This window comes from Xylocopa sonorina, unplaced genomic scaffold, assembly GCF_050948175.1.
Source record: "Xylocopa sonorina isolate GNS202 unplaced genomic scaffold, iyXylSono1_principal scaffold0059, whole genome shotgun sequence".
In the NCBI taxonomy this organism is placed as follows: domain Eukaryota; kingdom Metazoa; phylum Arthropoda; class Insecta; order Hymenoptera; family Apidae; genus Xylocopa; species Xylocopa sonorina.
The window spans coordinates 277,445-305,133 of NW_027490130.1; the positions used below are offsets into that span (position 1 = coordinate 277,445).

A 27,689-nucleotide genomic window follows, 5' to 3' on the forward strand; every position below is an offset into this window, starting at 1 on the left:
TCTTACATCATATAATTGTGTTCTTTGTAGATTATGTAGATTTTTTACAGACAAAAACAACGAAATCTCTTTATTCTACATTTTCATCTAGTTCCTCGATCCTCTCTGCAATATTTGTATTTCGTATAACTGCATTTAAATCACGAGTTACACGGGCAATTCTAACGGCTGCTTTAAATTTAATTGTCGCTCGCTGCTTTTCATTCTTCTTTTTCCACTGGAAATACATTAAATTGTTCATTAAATTTTCTAAAACAAATTGAATTCACTAAAATCTTAATTATTTGGCAAAAAAATAGTAGAAACTGCAATGTATATTATACACGTACAGATTTAAAAATCGAAAGTGATTTATACAGCGATCATGCCAACTGTTACACTCAACCCCAAAATATCTAATTTTATTTTCACATGTAGCTCACGTAGATATGTGTTTAAGATTAAAATTACACTAACAAATTTAAACATCAGTTTTAGCAAACTAATGGTTTAATGCCTTAACTGAATTTGACTAGCTAGAGAAATTCCAAGTTCTCGGTAATGCTGTTCTCATCGAAGTTGGTATATGTAAAAATAACTGAATTTGAGAGTAAGAGAGAAAGAATATCGTGGTTGAGTGTTTTGAGTTTGTTGGTCGGTACTCGTGTTACGTGTGTGTAATTTTCTATTTTTCGTAATCAAATGAAATAAGGTAGTTCTTGTTAATTTTAAAAAAGAATCATTAACATTTTAAACTTCAGTGGACAATATATACGCCTATACGCGACAATTATGGTTATTTTCATTTTTGAACGGAACACTGTGATGAATCTGGATTTTGATCAAAATGATTATAAAAGTGTTATTAAAGTGTTCGAAATTCTTCTAAGCTTGTTTAATTAATTCGCTTGATTTCTGAGACCTGAGAATTATCTTTAAATATTTTTAATAACACACCGATGCGGCAAGTGTTTATCCTAACCTATATTTCCATAGTTGACAAATCAGTGTTGGAAACAAATTGAAGAATTCAGTATCGAACAATTCGGGTAGCAATAATTTTTCGAAAAATTGTCAGTTAAGAAAATTATAAAACAAAATCAATGAAGGATACAAAAATATTTCCCTACACATGTACTGTTTCTACGATTCTTTCGAAGACATGTCTTGTTTGTTTACTTGTGTGATAATGTATGCAGTTGTTTACTTACATTTTCATCACGAGATGGTAAGCTTGCAACATATTCTTTCATCTCCTCTTTTTTAGGGTCTACTATGGCTAAAACAGATACACAACCATCAACTGTTCCTAACACTAAACTCTTACCATCATAAGTGCTATCGATAGCGCTAAGCTCTGCTTGAACTCTATAATTTGCTATCATTTCACAGTCTGACGATCTATAAATACATAAAAAGAATTGATAATATTTTTCTGAAATTTTATCTTTTTATACATTTACCTAAATATACGTATAGTTTTCCTTCCACTATGGTAATAGAGAACATATTCATCTGTACGGTTGAACATAGATATTACAGTAAAAACACCTTCTGCTACTTTCGGTATATATGTTTTTACAGTGCTACCTTTCTTTAACTCTAAAAGTTCTAAACCACCTCTATAATAAAGGTATTGCATTAAAATTGTACATATATAGGAATATACAAAAAGAAACGTTACCTGCTCGGCGCGTATAATGTATATTTCCCATCTTTGCTAATGCTCCCACTCCATTTGGGAATCGTGCGGATAATCTTTTTTTTATTGATATCCAAAATTGTACCCTTCTCAGATCCAATGATCCCTACCCAATGTGGTTTATTGGGCATAGGAGTAACGCACAAGATATCCTACAACAAAAATTTGTATTCGGTATAAACAAAATTTCTAGCTACCATTCAATTATCATTCTTACCTTAAATCCTGGTAATTTCACTGGAATTTTATTTATTAACGCTCCCGTTTTTGCATTATATATAATAACACAATCTTTGTTACCCTTATCGGCTGCTATAGCAATCAGAAAAGAATTATCAGAAGTGATCACAACATTTCGAAATGGAGTACCTGTCTGGCTTCTGACTAGATATTCCAATGTATATATTATTTTCCCATCTGTTAATTACGATTAACAACAATTAGCACCAACATAATGTTCTAAATACTTGTTTAATTATTGATATACCGGGGATGATCCTCGTATAAAGAGTAGCAGTAGCTTTCATGCTTTCAACGCCGGACGGATTTTTCGGCCTTGAGACAGCTATAAATCTGGACGAATTTTCAACCAGCATCAATTGCCTCACATGCTGTTGTTCCTCTTTGTACAACACTTGCTCTGTAATTCTGTTCCATATTAATACATTACCTGACTCGGTCGATATAATATATCTGAAATATGGTACGTATTACGCTTAAATAAAAACGCTCGCAACGCGTCTGCACGGGATTAATTTATTATTAATTCAATTAGAACAACAGACTTTCCATCCTGTGTTATGCAAGCGTGTGTAACAATTGCTCCCAATGGACTGTCCGCTAATTTCGAGATCAATCTTCCCGTTTCCAGGTCCCAAATTCCTACACAATCTCTGGTTACCGTCGCTGCCAAATTGCATTCCTCTGCCAAACTTTTAAAGTTAAAATTTTAAAAATTATTAACAACACGATGGAAACCTATTTATACTTATTTATACCCATAAGGGGAGGTAGGTGGACGTAAAATTCTTTACCTTATCATGTCAATTTGTAGCTCGTGTCTGTCTATCACGTGAACCTGTTCAAAAATATTGTTTATATTCCATACTTTCACACTTCTATCAATACTTGATGTAACCACGCTATTCCAATTCCCAACGGTCAACGCTTCCAATTGAATGATTCTCGCGAAATGGGCATCCAATATTTTCACCAACTCGGTTGTCTCAAGATTCCAAACGTATAGATTCTTCCTAGAATCCAATCGGAGAGACGTAGGAACTTTCTTAGAATCGAATTTCTTTGTTTTCTGTAGAATGAAAGTTACCTTACACCAGCGACCGCGTAATTTTTCGAACCGCTGACCATGATCGAATTCGAGCACATCATCTTCGTGCTGATGTTTCGAACACCGTTCGGTAACATTAGGACGTACGCGTCACTCTTATCTTCCAAGAACCACACGATAAAACCATTCGCACTGGTAGCTAAGAGCATCTCTTCTTCTCTGTCCAGTTTCAGTTGCAACAAGTACTCGACCTCATCGTTACAGGCTCTGGGCATGTCAAAACTCTTCTCCCATTGGGAAGACGTTCCATCACTGATGTATTTCGTGATTCGATAATCATTTCTACTCGTACAAGCGTACAGAACCTTTTTATTGTTAGTCATTACCATTACGCTGCAAAATAGATATTGTAAGAACGCTTTTAATGCTGATCGAGAGGGAATCGATTTGTGTGGTATTTCACCTGTGAAAATACAAGGGCTCCAGCGATCTCTTCTTCCTATAAGTATACACAAGCATATTTGTGTCCTCCATATTACCAGACCAGAATATTATTCTGTAATCATCTAAACTCGTGTGCTCCACATCTGTTTAGAATAGGTGCATTTTTTAGAGAGTTATTCTTCGATAGTTGAAGTTTGAAGACTGCTGATAAATGCAGCAGTCGCCTCGCTTTACTTACGCAAAATTGGCCACTTGTTTGAATCCTCTGGATTCGTATGCGTCTCTAACAAGTTTCCTCGCAGATCGAATCTACACCAGCCTAATTTCCCGTACACGAAAAAGAACTGATTCGTCATATGCACCCCGTACACTGGATCTGCGTTTGGAAGCGGGTTATCGATAACCACAAACTCGCTTGTCAAAGTATTTAAAACGACACTCTGTTTGGAGAGGATAAGAAGGAACGGAAATTTCATTATTAGTAGACAGTTTTGTCTTATAATATATTCATCAAGGTCCTACAAATGTACACTCATTTAAAGTTTTATAACAATATTTTTGTTTTATATTTTGCAAAGTGTATTCTCGTTTGCTTTGAATTTCTCATAATGGCACAATGTAGAGTTCAATGATATTAATCTGTAGAGTATGCGAAACTTAGCATATTATCGAATATTATCAATAATACCTGATTGTTAGTGGTAAACGCAGCGGCGTATCTATTATCAGGACTCAAGACGAGATTCTGCATAATACCCTCGACACCAGGATTCACATCCCTGGTCATGTCGCTGGTGCTCAGATCCCAAGTGATAAATCGATTCGATATCGAGACCACATACCGATAATCCGACGTAAGGCAAAAGCCAAATACGGCAAATTGATGGCCCTCCAGCGAATACTAAAATATTTACAAAGTTGAAGCGGCGTTTCAAATTAGCTATTAGGTATTGTAGTCGGTCGAACTTCACCTTTAACGGTCCTCCAGGTGTATGTAGACAGTGGTAAACCGGAAGCAGGGCACAATTCTTCGCACCATCGTTATCGCACGCTCGCAACAGCATTTTCACGTTCATGTTCCCACCGATTTCAGGTAACAATCGACCTATTAATTGAGGTGCCAGCATATCCGGATGGGAACCCAAAATTGCACCGCCTAATCGAAGTGCATCGGCCACCAGCATTAACTCTCTGAAAAAAGGGAAAGTATTATTACTAGGGATTAAAGTATTCGATGTGGAAAAGCAATCAACTTCGGTTTTGATCTCCATCATTATTTTTGATACCATTTTTTATTCTTTGCTTGAACAGAATTTAGAGAAACGGCTGTATCAGATATATGAGAATATTTAAATGCAAACATAAAGCTAACTTTAACAAGCAGTAATGAACAACTCGATCAATATCTCTGAGTTAAACCGATAATTTTATGTGTAATTTGAATAACTCGTATAAAATATAATGTCGCTATTTTACCTGACAATACTCTGATTATCAATGAAATTACACGCGTCTTCAAAGTCCGAGAGCACCGCTTGTAACGGGCAGGAACTTAATTTGGCGTGAAGCCACTCGTAGTTGAACAAAACGCTTTCGAACAGGTCGTTGAAACGTCGCGATCTGATCAAATGGAAGGGTAGCTCACCAAGCTAAACAAGACCAAAGCATTGACCACAAAGAATTAATTATTAGAGCGAACTTCAATGTAGTCTTTTACCTTCCTTAAATTGTATCTCGTGATGGTTTCATCCTTCGAATAAAACGCTAAGGGTTGCTCTGGTACTTTTCTATCTGCCACCCCTTCCTTGTCTGCCAAGTTAAATCTGCCGATTTAATTCGTATACACTACATTTTAAATGTCTACTAAATTTTAAACCTGGAAATTGTTCGTTCTAAATATCATTAATTATCTACCGATGCCTCTGAATCTCGGTGTATTTAAATGGTTTAGGTCGTCCACCTCCCCAGATGCCCAGATAATAATCAGCGATCATCGAATGAAAGTACAGAGCCATGTTCATATTTTTAAAGTATCGTTCCTTAGCGGTGTCACGAAATTGCCTGTGATACCAATTAAGAACGCTGACACCATCGGCTTCTCTCTCGCTCAAGTAATTAGGCAGATCATTTCGTATTCTAGTCCAGAGCAAAGGTGGTATTCGCCTCACCGGGGGTAAATGATATTGGTATACATCGTCCAGGACTTTGTCATCCAACGAGATCAGATCTTCGAGTTCGGATTCGGATAAGCCAGACTTAGCCGCGGTTATGTAAGCCAACGCGTGGAAAACCAGAATTTTCCCGTGCTGTTTCTCGATTCTCTCGAACAGCATCATGATACTGTCCATCACTGTGCAAGTCAGATGGGTGTCCGCTGGTTTTGTGTAACTTCTCCATCTGCAGATCTCAGCGAAAACTAATTTTACAAAAATTGGCAACGAGCATTTCGATATGGCGTTCGCCACTAGACGCCATTGGTAATTGTTCAAATCTCGATGAGCTGTTTTCATCCACATCCTGTGAATATTATTCGATAGTGAGATAAGGAGTAGCGAAAGTGTATTTGGCTATTTTACAGTGGTACCTTATCACGTCCATGGCAAGGTCTTCGCCAAGAGCGACCACTTCGATAAAGTTTTCCTCGATATCTATCATCCTGCGTAACAGTTGATAATCTCGAGAAATAACCGGGTTTAATTCCTCGGAGGCGCACGATAATATCATCTGAAATATTGTCAACGATATAAACTGCAATAGATTTTAATGTATGTATATTCCCGTACCTTGCAATTCGACGAAAGTCGTGTAGGCAACCAGGATAATTTATTTCCCTGAACTCCAGTTAATTGATCGACGCTATCCAAAAACAATAGAATCGGCTGTTCGTCCGTAGCTAGGGTTAAGAGGTATTTAAAATACGCAGTCAGTGGTACCAAGTCGTCAGGTATTTCCTCGAATGGCAACATAAAGTTGTACGAAATCTACGATGAAGGGAAAACGTTATCTCCATTCTATCGTTGTTACGTGAAGAATTACTTAATTGTGATCATTTCTAAACTTTCAACAAACCACCGACTATCTTCATCTGTCTACAGAATAGCAGGATATATTATAATAATCTAGCTGCTCTTACTTGTTGACATATGGAAATTAGTGTAGGTGTCAGAGCGCTACTGTCTGGTGTCGTTCCAAGAAATCGAATTATGTTAATCGGCTTTTTCCCAGTAAGCCAGGCGCTACTTGTCAATCCTGCGCTCTTTGCTAATAAAGACGTCTTTCCGCATCCACCTTCTCCGTACAACACCAAAGGTTTATCACTATCGCCTAACATATACCCCTTAATCTTTTCTAATGAATCCTCCCTCCCATAAAATACCTACAGTTTAATCTTATTTATTATAAATCTCTCACTGTTATTGTTTATAATGATAAACTATTTATTAAGCTTACTTTCACTGAATTGTTGCAGGCATGCAAATGTTGCAATATTTCTGTTATGATCTGTCCTTGCGCAGAGCTATCTTCTTTCCTCATGGCACGGTCTACTAACTTCACTATGTTTCGATAGAAGTGCGTTATGAAGTGTTGAAGGTATTCACTGTGAGTTTCTGGATCTAAACCTTCTCGTCCAATCCATTCCACCGTGTACCTTTGATCGAAATATAAAAAGTGTAGGAAAAAGGTGTAGAAGTACAACAGCTACAATAGAGTATTGATATACATATATACATATATACCATACTAACCATTTTCATTTATTTACCTACTACATACTATTTATTTATTTACGTGCTGATTAATTATTAAGTTTCGTTTATATTATACGGGGTGTTCGGTAATTGGTGGTACAACCGAAAAAGGGTGATTCTACATGAAAAAACAAGTCGAAAATATAGAATAACAATTTTTCGCCGGGTACAGGTGCACTTGATCGTGTCTCGATATAGCGGATCTCACTATAGATCATTGATAAACACTTGCAATATCACGGAAATGTTTTCCTAGCTGTGAGAGATTTTTTAAACCAACATTACCGAAGTTGGATTGGTCGTAGTGGAACAATAACTTGGCCACCACGCTCTCCTAAGCTTGACTCCGCTTGACTTTTGCTTATGAAATCATGTTAAGTCGATTGTGTATTCTGAAGAAATCACAAGTTGCGAGCAATCGAAAGAAAAGATTATTGTAGTCTCTTAGACATTAAAACAACCGAATACCATAGAAAGCGTTCATAGAAATTTAATTAGAAGAGCAGAACTATGTTTTCGGCAGGATGGGCAACATTTTCAGCAATTTCTGTAAGAATAAACTTTGTTTCAAACAAAGTATTTCATTACGTGTTCATAATTTACGTGCCCCATCGAGACTACGATTTATAGTGAGATCTGTTGTACCGAGACGTGATCAAGTGCACCCACACTCAACGGTTTCCACTGTATCACCAGTTACCGAACATCCTGTATTTATTGATTTATTCATCATATTATAGAGATGGTATATTCATAATAGATATATGCATTAAATTTCTTGTCATTGAAAAATCCCACTAAAGCAGTGTGCAGTTGTTACGAAATGAAAAAAGAAAGCCACGAGATCGATTAGAACTATTAGAGTATCCTTATCGTACCTAGATACGTGTACGTAGTAGATTTGCCAATAAATAATAACAATAATATCCAATAATAAAGTACACAGGTACAAGTGTAAATTAATATTTTTTAGTAACTACTGTAGATTCTTTTTGAGAAAAAATACCTTTGTAAATTTGTGCTTTCGATTTTCTCGGGAAGTCTTTCATCCCTCAGATTTGCCAATAACTTTGACGCCTCATTATCTAAACTCCTATTAGCAATGTCCAAAAATAAACTGGCTTTTCTCAGATTTTGTAGATTAATATTGTTTATGTATCGCACATATGCTAAACAATGATTTTTAGTGTTCTTGACGTTCAAAATACCATTAATCACTTCCCTTTCGGTGACTGTCCGTAAACAATAATTAATGAGTACAATTTATCTTCGCGCACCTAATTTTTTTTATTTCTCCTTTTTCTTCTAAATACGCACCTGACATGAAGTAATTGTGCATAGTATCCTTATCAAATTTTCCATTGTTATACAAAGACTGTGCTCCTTTTCGAAATAGTTTTTGCATCTTCAACATTGTGTCCCACCATACAGCCTGATCTTCTTGCTGTAGCTTTGGTATTCTCTGGATTATAAGAAATCACGCACGCGCTTATATTTCATGTATTTTTCTTTTTTTTTTTTTAAATCAGCGAAAAATGCAATTGATCGTACTTTGTTATTAAAATTCTTCAAAATCGATGATATCGGTTGCAAGATACTCGTCGGTGGAACCGCGTTACTATCCTTTTTATACCATTTATCCAGAAGACTAACGTCCATTCCTTGACTCTCCAATTCTGTCCTTAACATTTCCAGCTCTGAACTGAGAACGTACGTTGGAATAGGACGGTAGCCATATTTCTGTCCAAGAAACACCTTTCAAAGAACATTACTACTTAAATCTATTTTCTTTTTTATCTTTAGTAAAGAAATCACTTTATCTTCATTTGTATATAATATTCTTAAAATTATTTCCTACCACGAAATTTGGACCCATCGAGAGCCTCTGGCAATTTTCAATTTCTCTCATGCAAAGTTCTGTGGTCATATGATCATCAGTGGCTTCATCCCGTACACCCCATCTCATATCAACCACCTAAAATTGAATTATTGCATACAATTATCATTTTATATTCGTTTAACGAGCTAAATTTGGAATCTATTGAGTTAAGGAGCTTTCTAGTCGAACTTCGGAAAAGTTTTACGGGTTCGCACGCAGATCGGTGCCTGGTACGATAGAAATCAATTCTTTCGTCAAGGTCAGCCAGATAGAGCTCGTATAATATAATATTGATCACATACCTTAACTATATCTATTAATGATATAACATACGCGACATCTTCAAAGTACGTATGATTTCTTTCAATTACATATCATTTCGTTATTACCTGAAACTCCAATCCATGTTTTTCTCTGCAGTAGTCCTTAAGCTTCGGATAACATTGTGCCATTAACGTGTTGCGCTCCATCGCCGTATCTTAAGTAAAGTATCTCAATTAATACATATTTAAAAAAAAGAGCAACGAAGCGCTTACCTGTGAAAGTGGAACTTGTAAAAATTCTGACGATTTTGGAGCTAACAGCTGGCAAGGACTTCAAAGACCCTGCGAAGATCGAGTCAATGGTCGATTCGTCCATTTTTTACGACTTTAATTGTATATATTTGATTTTGAAATCGTTGACACCTTTTCGCTGGTAAATTCGAATTACATCAGGTTACCAGCCGCATTGCAAGAGAACTGAGATCGTACATAGAATTTCGTGACCATTTATAGGTTGTGGATATATATTCCTTTACCCCTGACATCTAGTCACGTATAACTTGCGTATAATCCTGCAATCACCACTTGAGGACCAACCAGTAAGTCTCTCTGTAGACTTTTGCAAATTACAAAAGACAATTTACCGCATAAACACCAGAGAAATTACTGACTAATAAATGTAATGTAATGTAATGTAATAATGTAATGTGATTAATTAAAAATCTTCGGTTAAAGTAGACAGGAAGAGACAGCTGAGTGGTTGCCAAGGGTTGTTTACACGGACCAAAGTGTGCATCATTGATTTTAAAGAATAAAAGATACAACAAACTGGTTCAAGTTGAACGAATTTACTACTCTTTTATGAAGCTAGCGATACCAAGTTCGAACAAAAGAGAAACGTTTATAATTTTGAATTCTGTGCAGCTTTTCTAATGGACCAGACCTAACGCAAGTAGAATCTTTGGTTGAACAATCAAAATGGCACCACCGGACCCAGTGACGCAGATGAACACGTACAGGTCGTACGTGACCATGCTGGCCGATCCAGTTTCGAAAGATGAATTGAAGCTGAAGGCCGCTCAAGAATTGTCAGAAAATTTCGAGGTATTCTTCTTTTCCCGATCGTATGATACAACGAAATTTTTTCTTACGTCCAACGATATTTATTATTTTATGGATACTGAATTATTTCAGGTCATCATGTGCTCCTCGCAATATCCGGCATTTCTTGACCACATGATGAAAATTTTTTTAAAGATACTCCAAGAGGGCGAACCGCACTTCATATCAGAATACAACATCCAACAAGTTAGGAAATTGATTTTAGAGATGATACATAGATTACCCAGTAACGATTACCTACGTCCATACGTGAAACAGATTTTGAGTCTGATGTCGAAATTATTGGAAACCGACAACGAGGAGAACGTGTTAGTCTGCCTAAGGATCATCATCGAACTGCACAAACAGTACAAGCCAACGTTTAATCCAGAAGTGAGTAGTCTTGTGTTAAAAATGTTTCAAGTGTTTCGACGCAATTTTAATCCTCTATTATTTCATTTGCAGATACAATATTTTTTACAATTCGTTAAATCGGTGTACAGTGAGTTGCCAAAGAACTTGCCAAAAATATTTGAGCCTCGACCACCCCTCAGAGTAAAGGATTTGTCAGAAATAAACATAGAGGCACTTTTAAAAGAAACGTTCACAATCACGGCTATACAGAGTGAAAAGAAAGCAGCAGATGGTACCGTAGTTACGGTAAGTATCCACAAAACTTTCAATCGTTGAGTAAAAGATAATTAGAACGAACCAACCTAATCGCCAATCTTCATCTTTCAGTACAATCTAATTCCCAAAGCAGTATTGTCGCTCAAAGTGCTACAAGAATTGCCGATTATAGTTGTGCTTATGAATCAGTTGTACAAACAGAATGTGCACCAGGATGTGTCTGATTTCATTCCTCTTGTGATTACGACCATAACGTTGCAACCTAGCCCCCAGCATCGAGCGTCTCCTGGATTTAATAAGGAGGTGTTCGTTGATTTTATGGGTGCTCAGATCAAAACTCTATCTTTTCTGGCGTACGTCATCAGAGTCTATCAAGAAGTTGTATCTCAGCATAGTTCGATATTGGTAAAAGGTATTCTGGGTTTATTCACTCTGTGTCCTATGGAGGTGGCACATTTACGAAAAGAATTAGTGATCGCATCGAGACACATATTGGCCACGGACCTTCGAAATAAGTTTATACCACACATGGAGTGTTTTTTTGATGAAGATATATTTATCGGTCGAGGATGGACCACGCATGAATCCCTTAGACCTCTGGCGTACTCTACATTGGCAGACCTAGTTCATCACGTTAGACTTTCGTTACCGTTGAGCGATGTATCCAGAGCCGTACATCTTTACAGCAAAAATTTGTTGGATCAGAGCCTTCCAACAACCGTTCAGATGGTCTCCTGTAAATTATTAATGAACTTAGTAGACACTGTAAGGCAAAGGTCCGACGCTGAAAACAGTACCCAAGGTAGAGAGCTATTGATGCGGATTCTCCTAGTATTTGTATTAAAGTTCAAGACCATAGCGAAGATTTACATACCGATTCTACGTAATAAAGCTAAACAGATGACACCGCCTAGTTTAGACGTGAAAACGGAGGACGTTAAACCAGTTATCCCTGATCTGAACGAAGAGAAAGAAAGTGGAAAGTCAAAATTCGGATTCCCTGCCTTCCAGGCAATGAGCTACAACGTGGCTGATTACAGGAATTTAGTGAAAAGCTTAGTGCACGGTGCTAAAGCTATCACTGCGAACTGTATTAATAGCAAAACTGGCGAAGTGACTCAGTCGAATCAGTTTCAAACAAGAGAAACTCTTGTTTATATCAAACTGGTTAAATGGGCATTGCCAGCTTTTGACATTTACACGATAGGTCCACCCACGATCGGTACTATCGCACAGCCAGGTAGACCGGCCCAGTCTCAGACGATAAGAACCAGGGAAGAGAAGGAAGTGTTGGAGCTCTTTGGGAACGTATTCACCCAAATGAATCCACAAACATTTCAGGAAATATTCTCGACCTCGATAGACTACATGGTCGAGAGGATATTCAAGAATTGTGCGTTGCAGATAATTGGAAGTGCCTTTTTGTCCAGCCCTACGATATCGTCCACCTTTGCAACGATATTAGTCGAGTATTTATTAGAGAGAATGGGCGATATGGGCTCTAACGTGGAGAGAAGCAATTTATATTTAAGACTTTTTAAACTAGTTTTTGGCAGTGTATCCCTTTTCCCGGCTGAGAATGAGCATATGCTCAGGCCCCATTTGAATCAAATTGTCAATCGAGCCATAGAGTTAGCCATGTCGGCAAAGGAACCTTATAACTACTTTCTTTTATTAAGAGCTCTATTCAGATCCATCGGCGGCGGTTCACACGATCTTTTATATCAAGAATTCTTACCTCTACTTCCGAATATGTTGGAAGGCTTAAATAGATTACAATCAGGCTTACACAGACAGCATATGAAGGACCTATTCGTAGAACTGTGCCTGACAGTCCCAGTGAGACTCAGCTCCCTTTTACCCTATCTACCGATGTTAATGGATCCCTTGGTCTCAGCTTTAAACGGAAGTTACTGTTTGGTTAGCCAGGGATTACGCACTCTCGAGTTATGCGTGGACAATCTTCAGCCTGACTTTTTGTACGAGCACATACAACCAGTACGGGCTGACCTGATGCAAGCACTCTGGAGAACGTTGCATAATCCAACCGATCAAGCCCACGTGGCATTCCGAGTTTTAGGAAAATTCGGTGGTGGTAACCGAAAAATGATGATCGAACCGCAAAAGCTTGAATACAATGACCGAGAGACCAATTCGCCGGCTATTGTAGTCTACTTCCAGGAACCCACAAAACCGATCGATTTCCCTATAGAAAAAGTGATCGAGACTGCGTTCAATGCCTTGAAATCAAACAGTACAGATACGTTTTACCGTCGACAATGTTGGGAAGCGATCAGCTGTTACTTGGCTGCTTCGCTAAGACTGGACGATAACAGTGCTATTTTGTATAAATTATTCATGCATCCTAGCTTTAAAGACGGAAAAATCCCGCATCAACGTGGTCCTCATTATCAGTGCCCAGATGCTGTCGCAAGGAACGTTCAGCAAACAGCTTTAACTGGATTGTTTGTCGCTGCAGAGATAAAGGAGCTAAGACACTCTGTACTTGGCACCGTTGTGTCGATTGTGAGACATTATACTATGGTGGCTATAGCGCAACAGGCTGGTCCGTTTTGTTTAACTGGGAGACAAGTTCGTATGCAGGGTCAAGATCCTTTGGTTCTGATCGATGCGTTGGCTGTTATTATGGGCCACGAAGAAAAAGAATTATATAAATCCGGACATTTGGCCCTCGTATTAATCCTCGAGACTGCAACTAACATTCTCGGCTCGAAGGAACGAGCCTGTCAATTACCCCTGATGGAATACGTAGCTGAGAAAATGTGTTCCCTTTGCTACGAACGTGCCTGGTACGCAAAGTTGGGTGGTTGCATCGCTATCAAGTTCCTTTTTGAAAGAATGGCAACGAAATGGGTGTTGAATCATCTTTTCGTCTTCTTGAAGGCCCTGATGTTCGTGATGATGGATCTAACAGAGGAAGTATCGAATGGAGCGATAGACATGGCCAAAGCGAATTTGGAAAAGATGCTCAGAGTTTGCGTTAATCCTGGTATTCAAGATGGAAACACAGAGTTGATCGAGGCACAGAATAAGAGTTTGTACGAGGTCACCCACGAGCTGGTCAGGCAAGTTACTTCGCCTCACACATTGGTACGAGAACAGGCTATGGCCTCATTGCGTTTGCTCGCTGAAATACAAAATAAAACGGTCACCGAGGTAATGGAACCGCACAAAGATGTCTTGGCAGACATGATTCCGCCCAAAAAGCATTTGCTCAGGCATCAACCAGCAAACGCTCAGATAGGTCTAATCGATGGAAATACATTTTGCACAACGCTGAATCCACGCCTTTTCACAATAGATTTAACAGAACACGATGTATTCTTTCAAGAGCTTCTAGCCCTTAGCGAGGCTGAGGATGCTAACCTGAATAAATTACCCTGTTACAAGTCCGTTTCGAACCTTATACCTCTCAGAAAATCAGCTCTAAGAGCCTTGGCAGCGTGCCACTACATCGTATCCTGTCGAGAAAGAATTTTTGGGGTTTTGTACAAGGCTTTGGAAAAACCAAATGCAGAATTGCAAGAAGCGGCTTTTGAGTGCATGCAGAAATTCATAGCTGGGTTTCAGATAGATATGCAAACCGTACACACCATCATGCGACCAATGTTGTTGACACTAGGGGATCACAGAAACCTGAGTCTCAATTGTGTGAAAAGACTTTCCTATTTGACGCAATTGTTCCCCAGCACATTTAGTACCACTCTCTGCGAACAGTTATTGCAACACCTGAAGAAGCTCTTAGAGAATTTAATTCAGGCGCACAAAGGAATTTCAAAGTCCGGAGAGAACGAGCAGAAAATAGCTACCATTATAGGGATATTTCACGAAATCCCTGCGGCAACTCCGATATTCATCGATATCCTATGCAGACTCGTTTTGCAAACAGAAAAATCATTGATGGTTGAAGTATCCAGTCCGTTTCGTATCCCTCTGATGAAATTCTTATTACGGTACCCGACAGAAACCCTGAATTTATTTTTACACGATAACAATATCAAAGATCAACAATGGAGCAGGTACCTGGAATTTCTTATCAAACAGAAAGACGGAAAACCATTCCGAGACGTATTACACAATAGCACGGCCAGATTGATAACTATGCTACTCGCGCATTCTCAGACGAGTTCGAACTTGGCTCAGAACGAAAAGAGCGAGCTTCAACATCAAGCTATTAAAATTATCGCTATCCTGATCAAATTCGATGAACAATGGTTATCGGCCCAGAACCAGCTGGTTACCGCATTAAAGCAAATTTGGTGCAACGATGAATATCAAGGTTTGCATAAAAAGGTGGAGAGTGTCGATTATTGTCACTGGAAGGAACCGAAACTTATTGTAAAAATTTTGTTGCACTATTTCCGCCATCATCCGAATGAGATCGATTTACTGTTTCAATTATTGAGAGCGACCTGCGACAGGTTCATTCCTGATTTTCAGTTTCTGCGAGACTTTCTCGAACATACTGTAGCACAGGAGTATACAGTCGAGTGGAAGCGAAGTGCTTTCTTCAGATTCGTCGACCATTTTCCTACCAATAATTTGTCTCAGGAATTGAAAGCAAACGTGTTACAGTTAATTGTAATACCTTGTTTTGCCGTCAGTTTTGAAAGGGGCGAGGGCATGAAGTTAATCGGTGGAGCACCCATGCCTTACCAAGATAATCCGGAAAATGTGGTTTCCGTGTTCATCAGTAAGATCATAGATCCGGATAATCCATTTGGTTCCGCAGACTGCGTTCGTATTTCGTTACTACAATTTTCGTGTCTCCTCGTGGAGCAGGCTTCTCAACACATTCACGATGTCAGTAACAAGAGGCAAGGTAACAAACTACGCAGACTGATGACATTCGCATGGCCTTGTCTTTTAGGAAAAAATTGCGTTGATCCTACGACCAGGTATCACGGTCACTTGCTTCTCAGCCACATAATCGCCAAGTTCGCCATTCACAAGAGAATAGTTCTTCAAGTTTTTCACAGTCTCTTAAAAGCTCATGCATTGGACGCGAGAAACGTGGTCAGACAAGCGTTGGAGATCTTGACTCCTGCTATGCCTGTCAGAATGGAAGATGGTAATACTATGCTGACGCACTGGACCAAAAAGATCATCGTCGAAGAAGGACATTCCATGCAACAATTATTCCATATTCTTCAATTGGTAGTTAGACACTACAAAGTATATTATCCTGTGCGGCATCACTTGGTCCAGCACATAGTCAACTCGATTCAGAGATTAGGATTCAGTCCGACGGCCACCATAGAGCACAGACGGCTAGCTGTGGAACTGGCAGAAGTGATCATCAAATGGGAATTGCACAGGATAAAAGATGAAGCGGAAAGTAACGAGTCTGGTAGCAACAAAACGGCTATAGGGTCTGTTAAGCGACCTATTAATGATGATCCAGGTGGAACGAAACGTATGACCACTCAGGCAGCTGCAGGGAGTGGTGCAACGGTTCCAGTTATCTTGCCTAGATTGGAACCAGGGTCAACGAAACCTATCGAACGAGCCCATGCCGATGCGATTTTAAATTTTTTGCTCCGACTAGCTTGTCAAGTTAACGATGTTACCACGATTCATGGCAACCCAGGCGAACAGCTCTCTAGACGTTGCGTGGCTCTGTTAAAGATGGCCTTGAAGCCGGACGTTTGGCCGCAATCGTGCGATCTTAAATTGGCCTGGTTGGATAAAGTCCTGGCTAGCGTAGATAGCCCTCAACCTAATTATGGTAATATCTCCACGGCATTAGAAGTCTTGACATTTCTGCTCGGTGTCATGAAAAGAGAACAAATATTAGCAAGTTTCAAGCCATTACAAAGGGGCATCGGCGCTTGCATAGCAAGCAGCAATACCAAAGTAATTCGCTTGGTTCATGGATTATTGTCCCGTTTGATGACAATATTCCCAGCAGAACCAACTTCTTCCACAGTTGCCTCCAAATATGAAGAATTGGACACTTTGTACACTACCGTTGGTAAATTTATAGTGGATGGTTTGGCGACATATGAAAAAAATACTACAGCCACACCAAGCACGTTGTTTGGTACATTGATGATGCTGAAAGCTGCCTGCACGAATAATCCCAGTTATATCGATCGACTGATAACTCCATTCATGAGAGTCCTTCACAGAATGGCTAAAGATCATCTGCATTCTACTCAGACAGAGGCTAATCCAGTTGGGAGCGAGTTACTCATCCTTAGTTTAGATCTGGTAAAGAATCGTGTAGTGGTGATGGGCGTGGAGATGAGAAAATCATTTATAGGATCGATTCTGGTCGGCTTAATAGAAAAAACGCAAGATATAAAGGTGATGAAAGCGATTACAAAGATGCTAGAGGAGTGGATGAAGAATAAAAATCCTATAGCGATAAATCAAGCGCCCAGTCTCCGAGAAAAGTCGATTCTTCTGGTTAAAATGATGCAGTACGTGGAGAAACGGTTCCCTGATGATTTGGAATTGAACAGGCAATTTTTGGAGCTGGTTAATTTCATTTATAGGGATGAGACACTAAAATCGTCTGAATTGACGTCGAAATTAGAACCTGCCTTCCTGTCTGGTTTAAGATGTATTCAACCTCAGATACGAGCGAAATTTTTTGAGGTTTTCGATGCATCGATGAGAAGACGACTGCACGACAGACTTTTATACATTATTTGCAGTCAGAGTTGGGACGCGATAGGTCCTCATTATTGGATCAAGCAATGTATCGAATTACTTCTCGTTACAGCTAACTCGACCACTCAAATACAGATATCCAATCAGGATAACTTGCTGCCAAGCATAACTTCTTTGATAAGCATGACAGACAGCGAAGAGCACAAAAATTTCATGATATACACTTCCATAAAGGAGGAACCTCAGGATATTTCCGAATCTACCGACGTGAAAGATGAAATTCTAGATATCGATCTGTCTAACGTGGATTCAGCTACCGTCCCGGAGGAGATCATTACCACGGGTAAAGCAACGTTGACGCAATTGATCGGCAAGCAAGGCGAATTCATAGAGTATGCAAAAAAGATCAGAACAGAACAATTGCTTCTGGCCGCGGCACAACTTTGCCACATGGATACAAATTTAGCGGAACGCGTTTGGCTGGACACTTTTCCAAGAATCTGGAGTATTTTGGACGAGCATCAACAAAACAATTTGATAACAGATGTAGTGCCGTTTATTTGCAGCGGCACTCACGTTATTCAAAAAGATTGCCATCCGAGTGCAATAGCTACATTCGTCGAAGCGATTTCGCATTGCAACCCACCGGTGTCCATGAGACCAGCTTTAATGAAGTATTTAGGTAGATCGCACAATCTTTGGCATAGAATGACTCTAAGTCTGGAACAAATGGCATTCGATAACGGGAACAGTCAGTTCAAAATAAAAAGAGAGTCGGATTGTTATGACTTTGAGCCTGACAATAGTCCTCACGCTGAAATCTTGGATTCCCTATCTGATATGTACTCGTTGCTATGCGAAGAGGATATGTGGTCCGGCCTCTGGCAAAAGCATGCTCATTACAAAGAAACACTCCAAGCTACGGCTCTGGAGCAGCAGGGATTCTTTGAACAAGCTCAAGGAGCTTACGATGTTGCGATGACAAAGTTTAAACAGGACTATGTCTCCACGCCAGCTCCTTTTAAAATACAACGAGAAGCGATGCTTTGGGAGCAACATTGGATAAGATGCGCAAAGGAGCTGAACCAATGGGATTTGTTGCTAGATTATGGTAGCAAAAAAGCAGAGAAGAACCCTTTCTTGATTCTGGAGAGCTCCTGGCGTATTCCCAATTGGATAATGATGAAGGAAGCCCTTGCCCAGGTGGAGCACAACTGTCCAAAAGAAATGGCTTGGAAGGTGTACATCATATTTTTCTTTCACTCTCTCAACGAACTAATCCTGAATCTACAAGTACCGAAACAACAATGTCAAAAAATGTAACAATTTCTTTTTTTCTCTTACTTTAATAATATGTATCCCGGCTTTGGAAAATTTATTGTCGTTTAGGGAAAACTATTCTAATATCGAAGCGTTTACTTTTTTTTTGACGTTGATTGTTCTCGAGTCCCGAGACGTACAGGATTATAAATGACTACTCCTGATCTTAAAAACAACAACATTTTTATAGGTGAATCTGTATCGAGGTTTCCTAGCAATATGCAACAGCGAGGATCAGCACCTAAACGCGGTCGAACGATACGTGGAGTTATCCTCCGGTCTTTGCATGCGCGAATGGCGCAGATTACCTCATATAGTAAGTCACGTGCATCTGCCTTTACTCCAGGCAGCGCAGCAAATAATGGAATTACAAGAGGCAATGCAGATTCATCAAGGATTGTTGCATGGAAGAAGTACATCGTTGCATGACATGAAAGCTATTGTGAAAACTTGGAGAAACCGTTTGCCTGTAATAGCCGATGACTTAAGCCATTGGTCGGACATCTTCACCTGGCGACAACACCATTACACCTTTATCTCGAGTCATTACGACTCGCACCAAGACCAAACGACGAATCACTCAATGCTCGGTGTACACGCTTCTGTCCAGGCGATTATTCACTTTGGAAAAATAGCCAGAAAGCATAATCTCTGTGGTGTGTGCCTGGATTCTCTATCAAGGATTTACACGATACCCAGCGTACCTATCGTCGACTGTTTCCAGAAGATCAGGCAACAAGTGAAATGTTACTTACAGATGGCTTCGGTCAGCGGAAAGAACGAGCTGCAAGAGGGTCTCGAGGTAATCGAGTCGACGAATCTCCGATACTTTACGAAAGAAATGACCGCAGAATTTTATGCTCTGAAAGGGATGCTGCTCTCGCAAATAGGTCGATCCGATGACGCGAACAAAGCCTTCTCGGCTGCTGTTCAGCTGCACGATACTTTGGTGAAAGCCTGGGCCTTGTGGGGTGACTATTTGGAACACATCTTTACGCGCGATGCGCGTCAAATTTCCATTGGAATCTCGGCGATCACCTGCTTCCTTCACGCTTGTCGACACCAGAACGAGTCCAAATCTAGAAAATACTTGGCGAAAGTTCTCTGGCTACTTACGTATGATGACGACAAATCCTCGCTAATGGATGCTGTAGATAAATATGCCGTAGGCGTACCTCCGATTCAATGGTTACCATGGATACCTCAGTTATTAATGTGTCTAGTTAGACACGAGGGGAATGTTATCCTGAATTTACTCAGTCAAGTTGGACGGATGTTCCCGCAAGCTGTCTACTTTTCGATCAGAACTTTGTATCTTACATTGAAGATCGAACAACGTGAAAGGTACAAGAGTGCAGAATTGGCTGCCGGTAAGAATCAGGAGGGCGTCGAAGGTCGTGGAGGCGCGGGGAACGTGCAACAACAAGGAGTACCTGAAACGGGACCAATTCGAGCCACACCACCTATGTGGCGATGCTCGAAGATTATGCATATGCAGAGGGATATTCATCCTACTATTTTGTCTAGCTTAGAGGGTATCGTAGATCAGGTTAGCACAAATATAATTACACACACCTTCTTTTTAACCATGACATGTGACGTGAAAAATAATTGAATAAATGTTTTTTTATAACTAACTTTTCTGCGCATCTCTCAGATGGTGTGGTTCCGAGAAACTTGGTACGAAGAAGTTCTCAGGCAACTGAGGCAAGGTCTGGCCAAGTGCTACGCGATAGCGTTTGAAAATCGTGGCGCCGTAAGCGAGGCAACTATAACTCCGCACACCCTGAACTTTGTAAAGAAATTAGTCTCGACTTTCGGTATAGGAATTGGTAAGTTACAGCGTTTGAGCTCCGGTAATAGCATTTAAATGCTGGTGTATACAAGAAGGATCTTTTTTCCCTTCAAATCCCAGAAAACATATCTTCCTCTCAAAACGTGAACAACACGTTCGGCTCGGCGGCTTCAGAATCATTGGCGCGAAGAGCTCAAGCTACCGTTCAGGACCCCGTTTTCCAAAAGATGAAAGGTCAATTTAAGAGCGACTTCGACTTCACCGTACCTGGAGCGAGGTTGCTGCACAATTTGATTAGCAAGCTGAAAAAGTGGATCAAAATCCTAGAAGGAAAAACTAAGCAATTACCAAAGTAGGCCCAATTCTACAACAATATGATGCTTGTTTCATTTCAAGTCTACTTTGATACATTGGTCCTTCTCAATTTTCGATCATCCTCTCGCGCCTGTAACAAACCATACCTCAGAAGAGCTTTGCACTTCAATGAAATCTTTTTCACTTTGATGAATTTCTATCAAATTCTGTTTCATTAAAAAAGGAGAGGAAAGAAAAGAAAAGAGAGAAAGAAAGGATTGCAATGTGTGTTGTGTTACAAAAAAGAAGAGTTTTGTAGCCGAAATATATTTAACTTTATAATTACGATATTCTTATCAACAGGTCCTTTTTAATAGAGGAAAAGTGTCGATTCCTAAGCAACTTCAGCTTGAAGACCGCCGAAGTGGAACTTCCAGGCGAATTTCTGTTACCCAAGCACTCTCATTACTATGTGAGAATAGCTAGATTTATGCCCAGAGTCGAAGTTGTTCAACGTCACAACACAGCGGCCAGAAGATTGCGCATTCGTGGTCATAATGGTCGTCTATACCCTTATTTAGTTGTTAACGATGCTGGACTTGGCGATGCGAGACGCGAGGAACGTGTTTTGCAGCTGTTACGTATGTTAAACCATTACCTGGCGAAACAAAAAGAAACCTCGAGAAGATTCTTGCACTTCACTGTTCCCCGTGTGGTCGCTGTTTCGCCTCAAATGCGACTAGTCGAAGACAACCCGGCTTCGGTTTCTTTACTAGACATTTACAAACAAGGCTGTGCGAAATTCGGTATAGAGCATGACGCGCCCATAGCTAGGTATTACGACAGATTGGCAACGGTGCAAGCTAGAGGCGCACAGGCGAGTCATCAAGTTCTAAGAGACATACTGAAAGAAGTGCAAACGACGATGGTTGCCAAAACTATGCTAAAGGACTGGGCTGTTAAAACATTCCCAGGTGCGACGGACTATTGGACCTTCAGAAAAATGGTAGCATTATTTTTTCTTTTCTATATAAATGTTTATTTAATTTATTTTGTATTATTATTCCAAATGTATAAACATCGGTTTCGCAGTTCACTCTGCAATTATCATTGGCCTGTTTCGCCGAATACGTACTTCATTTGACAAGATTGAACCCAGATATGATGTATGTACATCAGGATTCAGGCCTAATCAATATTGCTTACTTTAAATTTGACGTTGACGACACATCCGGCGAGCTGGATGCCAACAGGCCAGTTCCTTTCCGATTGACCCCCAATATTCTGGAATTCCTCACCAGTACAGGTTCGTACAGTCAGTATTACTTCGTTTTATGTATACTTAATATTATTATCAAGTGCTTGAAAGATAATTAATTACGTGTAGGTGTATCAGGACCACTGACTGCGAGTGCTATTGCCACGGCGCGTTGTTTAGTCCAACCATCCTTCAAAGTACATACAATCCTTCGTGCAATTCTCCGGGACGAAGTAATTGCGGATCATAATAAGAAGCAAGAGGATGCTGAAAATGCATCGCAAACTCCGCGCGATATGAAAGGCGAAATTCTAATAACGATTGTCACTCAAGCAGTTAATGCCATTGTTGGAAGGTTAAATTCTCTTGCCAATTTTGACGGGACCGACAGTAAAGTCAGTACCCTAGTTGCTGCAGCCAACAGTCACGACAATTTGTGCCGAATGGATCCGTCTTGGCACCCGTGGTTGTAAATACGTTCTCTTTTCTTAGCTCTCGAGCCTACTTGTGCTTCCACTGTGAATAAATACAAGAAATGTGGTTGGTGGGTGTGGACAATTCTTATTTGTGCGGGATCTTTCTATCATTCTTTCCAATAATTTCGATTGCGTTAGTTATGAAAAACAATTATAGTTGATACTCTGTACACTTCAGCTCTATCGAAATTTATCATCGATTTCCTGGGAAAATTAAGAATTATGTAAATATTCCTATGTCTACACAAACGTGAAAATTTATTTCCAACAGATGTTTATCTCTATCGAATCGGAATCGAATTCGATCATTATACTCTCTCGTACATATAACACACATGTTTTATATCGTGTACAAATATTCGCTTCGGGAATAACTCGTCTGTATCATTTATTGTACATACTACCTTTACAATGTAAGAGTTATTTATAGCGATTTGTCAAAAAGTGTTTATAAGTTTAAAGGAGGGGGAAAACAGAGAAATAAACTATCCGAGATAATTAACATTTTTCAATTCTGTGACTAGTCTTTTATATAACCCTGATGTACTTAATGAATAAGAGCGTATGAAAAGGAAAGGTGAGTGTTTAAAAAGAACATTTTCTTTCAATAATAAATTCGTACATTTAAAAATAATTATACAATCGACATTTCACTATTTATAGTTTATATTTGTCCTTTAATCGACATATTCTTCTAGGATTATTTCGAAGGTTTCAGATTGATGTTTCTCAGCATGCATAAATCACGCGCTGTTGTTTTCCGCCCAACTGCTGTTTGAATATCATAAAATCTTAACAGGATATCAGTTGTGAATAGTTCAGGCAGTGCTTTCAGAAGGCATGGCACCTTATATAAACCAACAGAAACACAATTAATCATTCAATCATTACTAACAACATAAAAGAGAAAAGTGAAAAATAGATCCAATAACTTACTAATGTTTGCGGCATTCCTTGTAATACAATGCGAGTTCTGTCTTTTCCACACTGTACCATCAGACGTAGAAATTGAAGTATAAAGTGAGTCTGTTGAGACACTTCCCCATCTCTACCAGCTAGAAATGTGAATATCGTGAACAATCTATTCAATGCTGATAAAAGAGGATCCATAAGCACAACCGATTTCTGCCCGTTAGTTGATCCTTGAGCTTGCGGACTCTGTGATCCGAATATAGGATTAGAATCTCCTATTTCGTTTAATCGTAAAATTTTATTTGCCGGTACACCAAGAGCATCAAGTTCATCCGCGTCTAAATCTCGGCGCACTCGTTTCCGATTATTCCTGCGGCAAGGATTTGAATTGTTACATTCTAACGTGGAAAATATACAATACACGCACAATTTTGCTAACACTGACGATTGTGGTTCTACGAGTTCTTCATTTCTGCAAGAAATTATTTTTTACCATCAATTCTCATATCTCTCTGGGCTATCAAAAAATAGATGGAGGAATTCAAAATTTATCGAATGAAAAACTTACTGTAACGAATTATATAAATATTGAGGAATGATATAATTAATGAGATCTAAGGTACAGTTTTCGATATCAAGGTGAAAAATGGCGAATGCTAAATCTACAGCTTGTTCCAATTCTTCCTGGTAACGATACTTCAAAACTTCCTTCACTATATTCGTCACAAACCACAACGAACCACCGGTATTTAATAAAGATTCTAAAGATTGTGTCGCTTGAATATTTATCCAGCCCCGTTGATTTATGTTTCTCCACACTGTTTCTAATTGTTCCAATATGGGTTGTCTGGATATGATACTATCAAAAACGAGAAATATAATGTAGCTCCACAAATTAGCATTACACATTCAAGAAAAACTAGCATGTACCTATGAGACATCGAAAGCACCTTCGTTTTCGACTGAGGAGGAGGATGGACATCGTATTGCATTTTACGTATGATCTGAGACATCAGACTTGATCTGAAACAAGTTTTTTCTTTAACTTAACGAATTTATCGACAATAAATTTCAAGATAATTAATTCACCGTCTAACCGTTCTTTAAGATTGTCTTGCATCTCATCCCCAGGAAGTGGCGTCAAAAAGTGTTGGACCATATTCATTGGTTTCAATAAAGCATCCTGATGAGTAATACTCATATATGCGCAAAGCCAAGCTGCAGCACATACTGGCAAACAACACGCAGTTGCACGTAAACCATCCAGAGCTCTCTTAACGTCGCTAGCTCCAAGTACATCGCTCTCCCATGCACAAAGAAGCTCTTTTACAGCACCCATAGCCGACTGGCAAGCTATGTGCCATTTCATATTACTAGATTTAAAATCAGATTCCGGAGAATTTATCTGCGCCAACAATGCATCTACTCTCGCAGGATTAACGTTTTGTAACATTTTTTGGGGAGATTTTGGTTGATTTCGTTCAGGCATGCATTCGCGTACCCATTGCTCAAAAAACGTGTCTCCTCCTCCTTCTTCTAAAACGGCCTGAAGAACGTTCATTTAGTGATCATTATAAGTAAAAGAAATAAATTCATTTAACCATATATGAATTCAACAATGGCTCTGACCATTTTTGACTAATTTTTCGGATATTTTCGTAACTACTAGTAACGTAAAATAAAATAAAATATAGTATAGTGTAAAACGATAAAGTAAAGTACATCAGTGCTTTTTAACTCACATCTGATCCATAAGTTTGCACTATCGAACACAGCATGAGGAATGATACATCAAACAACATTGCTCTTGTTGCCACAGTCTTTGATGGAACAGATTCATTAATCTGTTTGCTACACTCGTTAAACTTAATCAATTTGGTGACAAAAGTTTTCAACTTTCCTTCGACAGTGGCCACTGCCAGCATCAATTCAAAACTTTTCCCAGTAAGAACTTGATACAACATGCTAAGTAATGCCTCATGAATCTTCATGTAATCTGCGTTCAACGTTTTCAAAATTCCAGACAACGTAGGCTCCGCGCGTACAATTACTTTCGGAATTGAAGTTGTAGACGTGGAGGACTCCAATTTTGGCAAGCTAGCTGTCACACCTTCCCTTCGGCTGCTTAATTGCTTTGCCTGTTTCTCTGTGACTAAATTTACTTTCTGCAGCGCGTTTAACAAACACTCTACGCCATTACAGGAACATGCAGTATCCATTATATCGAGGAGAGGAGTAAATTGAAGTAACAATTCAAAGGCATCTAGAATATCCTGAGAATACTCTGACTTATCATCCCCGCTTGAATGCGCCAAGTGTAACTCCTTCAAAATATGGGGTACTTTTAAAAATGTCAATGCACCCCACTGCGATTCTTTGAACGTACTAGTCACGTTGTGCAAGCACATTAAACACGCACGAATTATTTCACAGTACAACCTCGAATTCGTGTAATTCTTCAGTCTTTGAACCATTAACATTTGATTAACAAATACGGATGTTTCTGTGCTAGGATTTAATAATATTTGAACTGCGAATAAGGGCTGTAGGCAGTGAGTTATCGATTCCATGTGTGTCATTTCAGCTGACAGAGCTAGGCAGTCAATCTCTAAGTTACACAATTTCTTCAGAGAATCCTCTATTGGAACAGAGGATTTTAAATTACTAGTTTTCGATAATGTTTCAATCTCCTGACACTTCTTCACTACCTCTATGTACAAATCTTTGTCATCGTATTTGGCTAAGTACATCATAGCACAGAGAAAATCAGAACTGAGCATCTGTTTCAATATACTAGCAGGTTTGTCCATCAATTCTGTGGGTTGTGGAGTTAAAGGACTGTTCTGGGGCATCTTTGTTAACGTATGTAAATAACACTGCAGCAACCAATGTACTATCGACAATACAGCAGCAGCCAAGAGGTCCTCTTCTGGTTTACCTCGACATGTTATTCCTACTTGTATAGATTCTAAGAATTCTAGAAGACTTAAGATACAATGGGGCTTATGAAATGCATCGTATTTACTTATTCGTTGTAACACAGCAGCATAGGAAACCAACTATAAATTTATATTACATCTGATTATTTCATCACCATAATAATATAATGAATTATCTATAAATTACATTACATTTACCTGAGAACTTAAAGAATGTTTCAAATACGATAATACTAATTGGTTCGGGCCAAGTCCTACCAGCGCTTGCTGTAATATACAGTCTGCTAAATTATACACATCTCCGCTGACACCTCTTGGTAAAATCTGAAACAATAAAAAGCATTATATATAGCGGTAACTTTTCAACTAGAACAAGCAATCATAATTTTCTTACTTAACACAATGCTTACAGTTTTAATATTGATACCCCATTGTAAATCACTCCAACGTTCTCTCCATGCTCGTAGCAACAGAGCCTTCAAACTACTGGTCTTACTAGTTACTTTAGTCTCCATAGCTGACGTTAACAGGTTACACATAATTTCTTCTATTTAAGTAACATCTCTGTGTATGTAACATCATAAAATGATTTTGCCAACAAAATTCCTCTCTATTCATTTAAAAGAAACGTACACGATAAGTATGATTAATCCGATATATAACCTTAGAAATATTTAAAGGCTAAATAACTTGCATCCACAATCATGGACACAGAATAAATTTCTCATTTTCTTCATTCAAGTTACACTCTGTGTATTTTATTTAAAAAGGACTTGATTGCTTAATAAAATATTATAACTAACATATTTTTGTTTACTCTCAAATATTAACCTTTCTATATAGATGTTATACCACACGCGTGCGTGCGTGCGTGCGTGTGCGCGAGGAATTAAAATTCACACACGTTGAACGCATTTTCAGATCACATCGATTATCGACTAATAAATACTAAATATTTACTCTTTTTTATATTTTTATAAAACATTAAATACTTATACGATTAAATAGTTTTTTATAATTC

The 27,689-nt window shown here is 38.9% G+C and overlaps 3 protein-coding genes across 3 annotated transcripts; 1 reads left to right on the forward strand and 2 right to left on the reverse strand.

The window, feature by feature from the left end:
• Nucleotides 1-70: 70 nt before the first annotated feature.
• Nucleotides 71-9,728, reverse strand: LOC143432217 (NACHT and WD repeat domain-containing protein 2-like). The gene is made up of 26 exons (XM_076908986.1): nt 9,578-9,728; nt 9,431-9,519; nt 9,021-9,137; nt 8,714-8,917; nt 8,480-8,624; nt 8,169-8,394; nt 6,864-7,062; nt 6,547-6,789; nt 6,197-6,394; nt 5,998-6,137; nt 5,328-5,930; nt 5,131-5,236; nt 4,890-5,062; nt 4,385-4,604; nt 4,102-4,314; nt 3,652-3,853; nt 3,433-3,556; nt 3,009-3,362; nt 2,716-2,934; nt 2,467-2,613; nt 2,169-2,374; nt 1,899-2,098; nt 1,664-1,833; nt 1,443-1,601; nt 1,191-1,380; nt 71-217 (listed from the first exon to the last, which is right to left on the reverse strand). Exons 1-26 carry the CDS (start codon nt 9,678-9,680, stop codon nt 71-73), a joined length of 5,097 nt encoding a protein of 1,698 aa, XP_076765101.1. The 5' UTR covers nt 9,681-9,728.
• Nucleotides 617-23,130, forward strand: LOC143432208 (transformation/transcription domain-associated protein-like). The gene is made up of 11 exons (XM_076908971.1): nt 617-1,207; nt 10,229-10,408; nt 10,499-10,798; nt 10,871-11,065; nt 11,147-18,913; nt 19,185-20,543; nt 20,652-20,826; nt 20,910-21,141; nt 21,447-22,089; nt 22,176-22,389; nt 22,471-23,130. The coding sequence occupies exons 2-11, from the start codon at nt 10,283-10,285 to the stop codon at nt 22,812-22,814; spliced, it is 11,355 nt and encodes a 3,784-aa protein (XP_076765086.1). The 5' UTR covers nt 617-1,207; nt 10,229-10,282; the 3' UTR covers nt 22,815-23,130.
• A 295-nt stretch (nt 23,131-23,425) lies between these two features.
• LOC143432202 (mediator of RNA polymerase II transcription subunit 24-like) lies at nt 23,426-27,217 on the reverse strand. The gene is made up of 8 exons (XM_076908963.1): nt 27,079-27,217; nt 26,867-26,992; nt 25,472-26,788; nt 24,827-25,275; nt 24,660-24,752; nt 24,298-24,588; nt 23,754-24,201; nt 23,426-23,664 (listed from the first exon to the last, which is right to left on the reverse strand). The coding sequence occupies exons 1-8, from the start codon at nt 27,205-27,207 to the stop codon at nt 23,518-23,520; spliced, it is 3,000 nt and encodes a 999-aa protein (XP_076765078.1). The 5' UTR covers nt 27,208-27,217; the 3' UTR covers nt 23,426-23,517.
• Nucleotides 27,218-27,689: the final 472 nt, after the last annotated feature.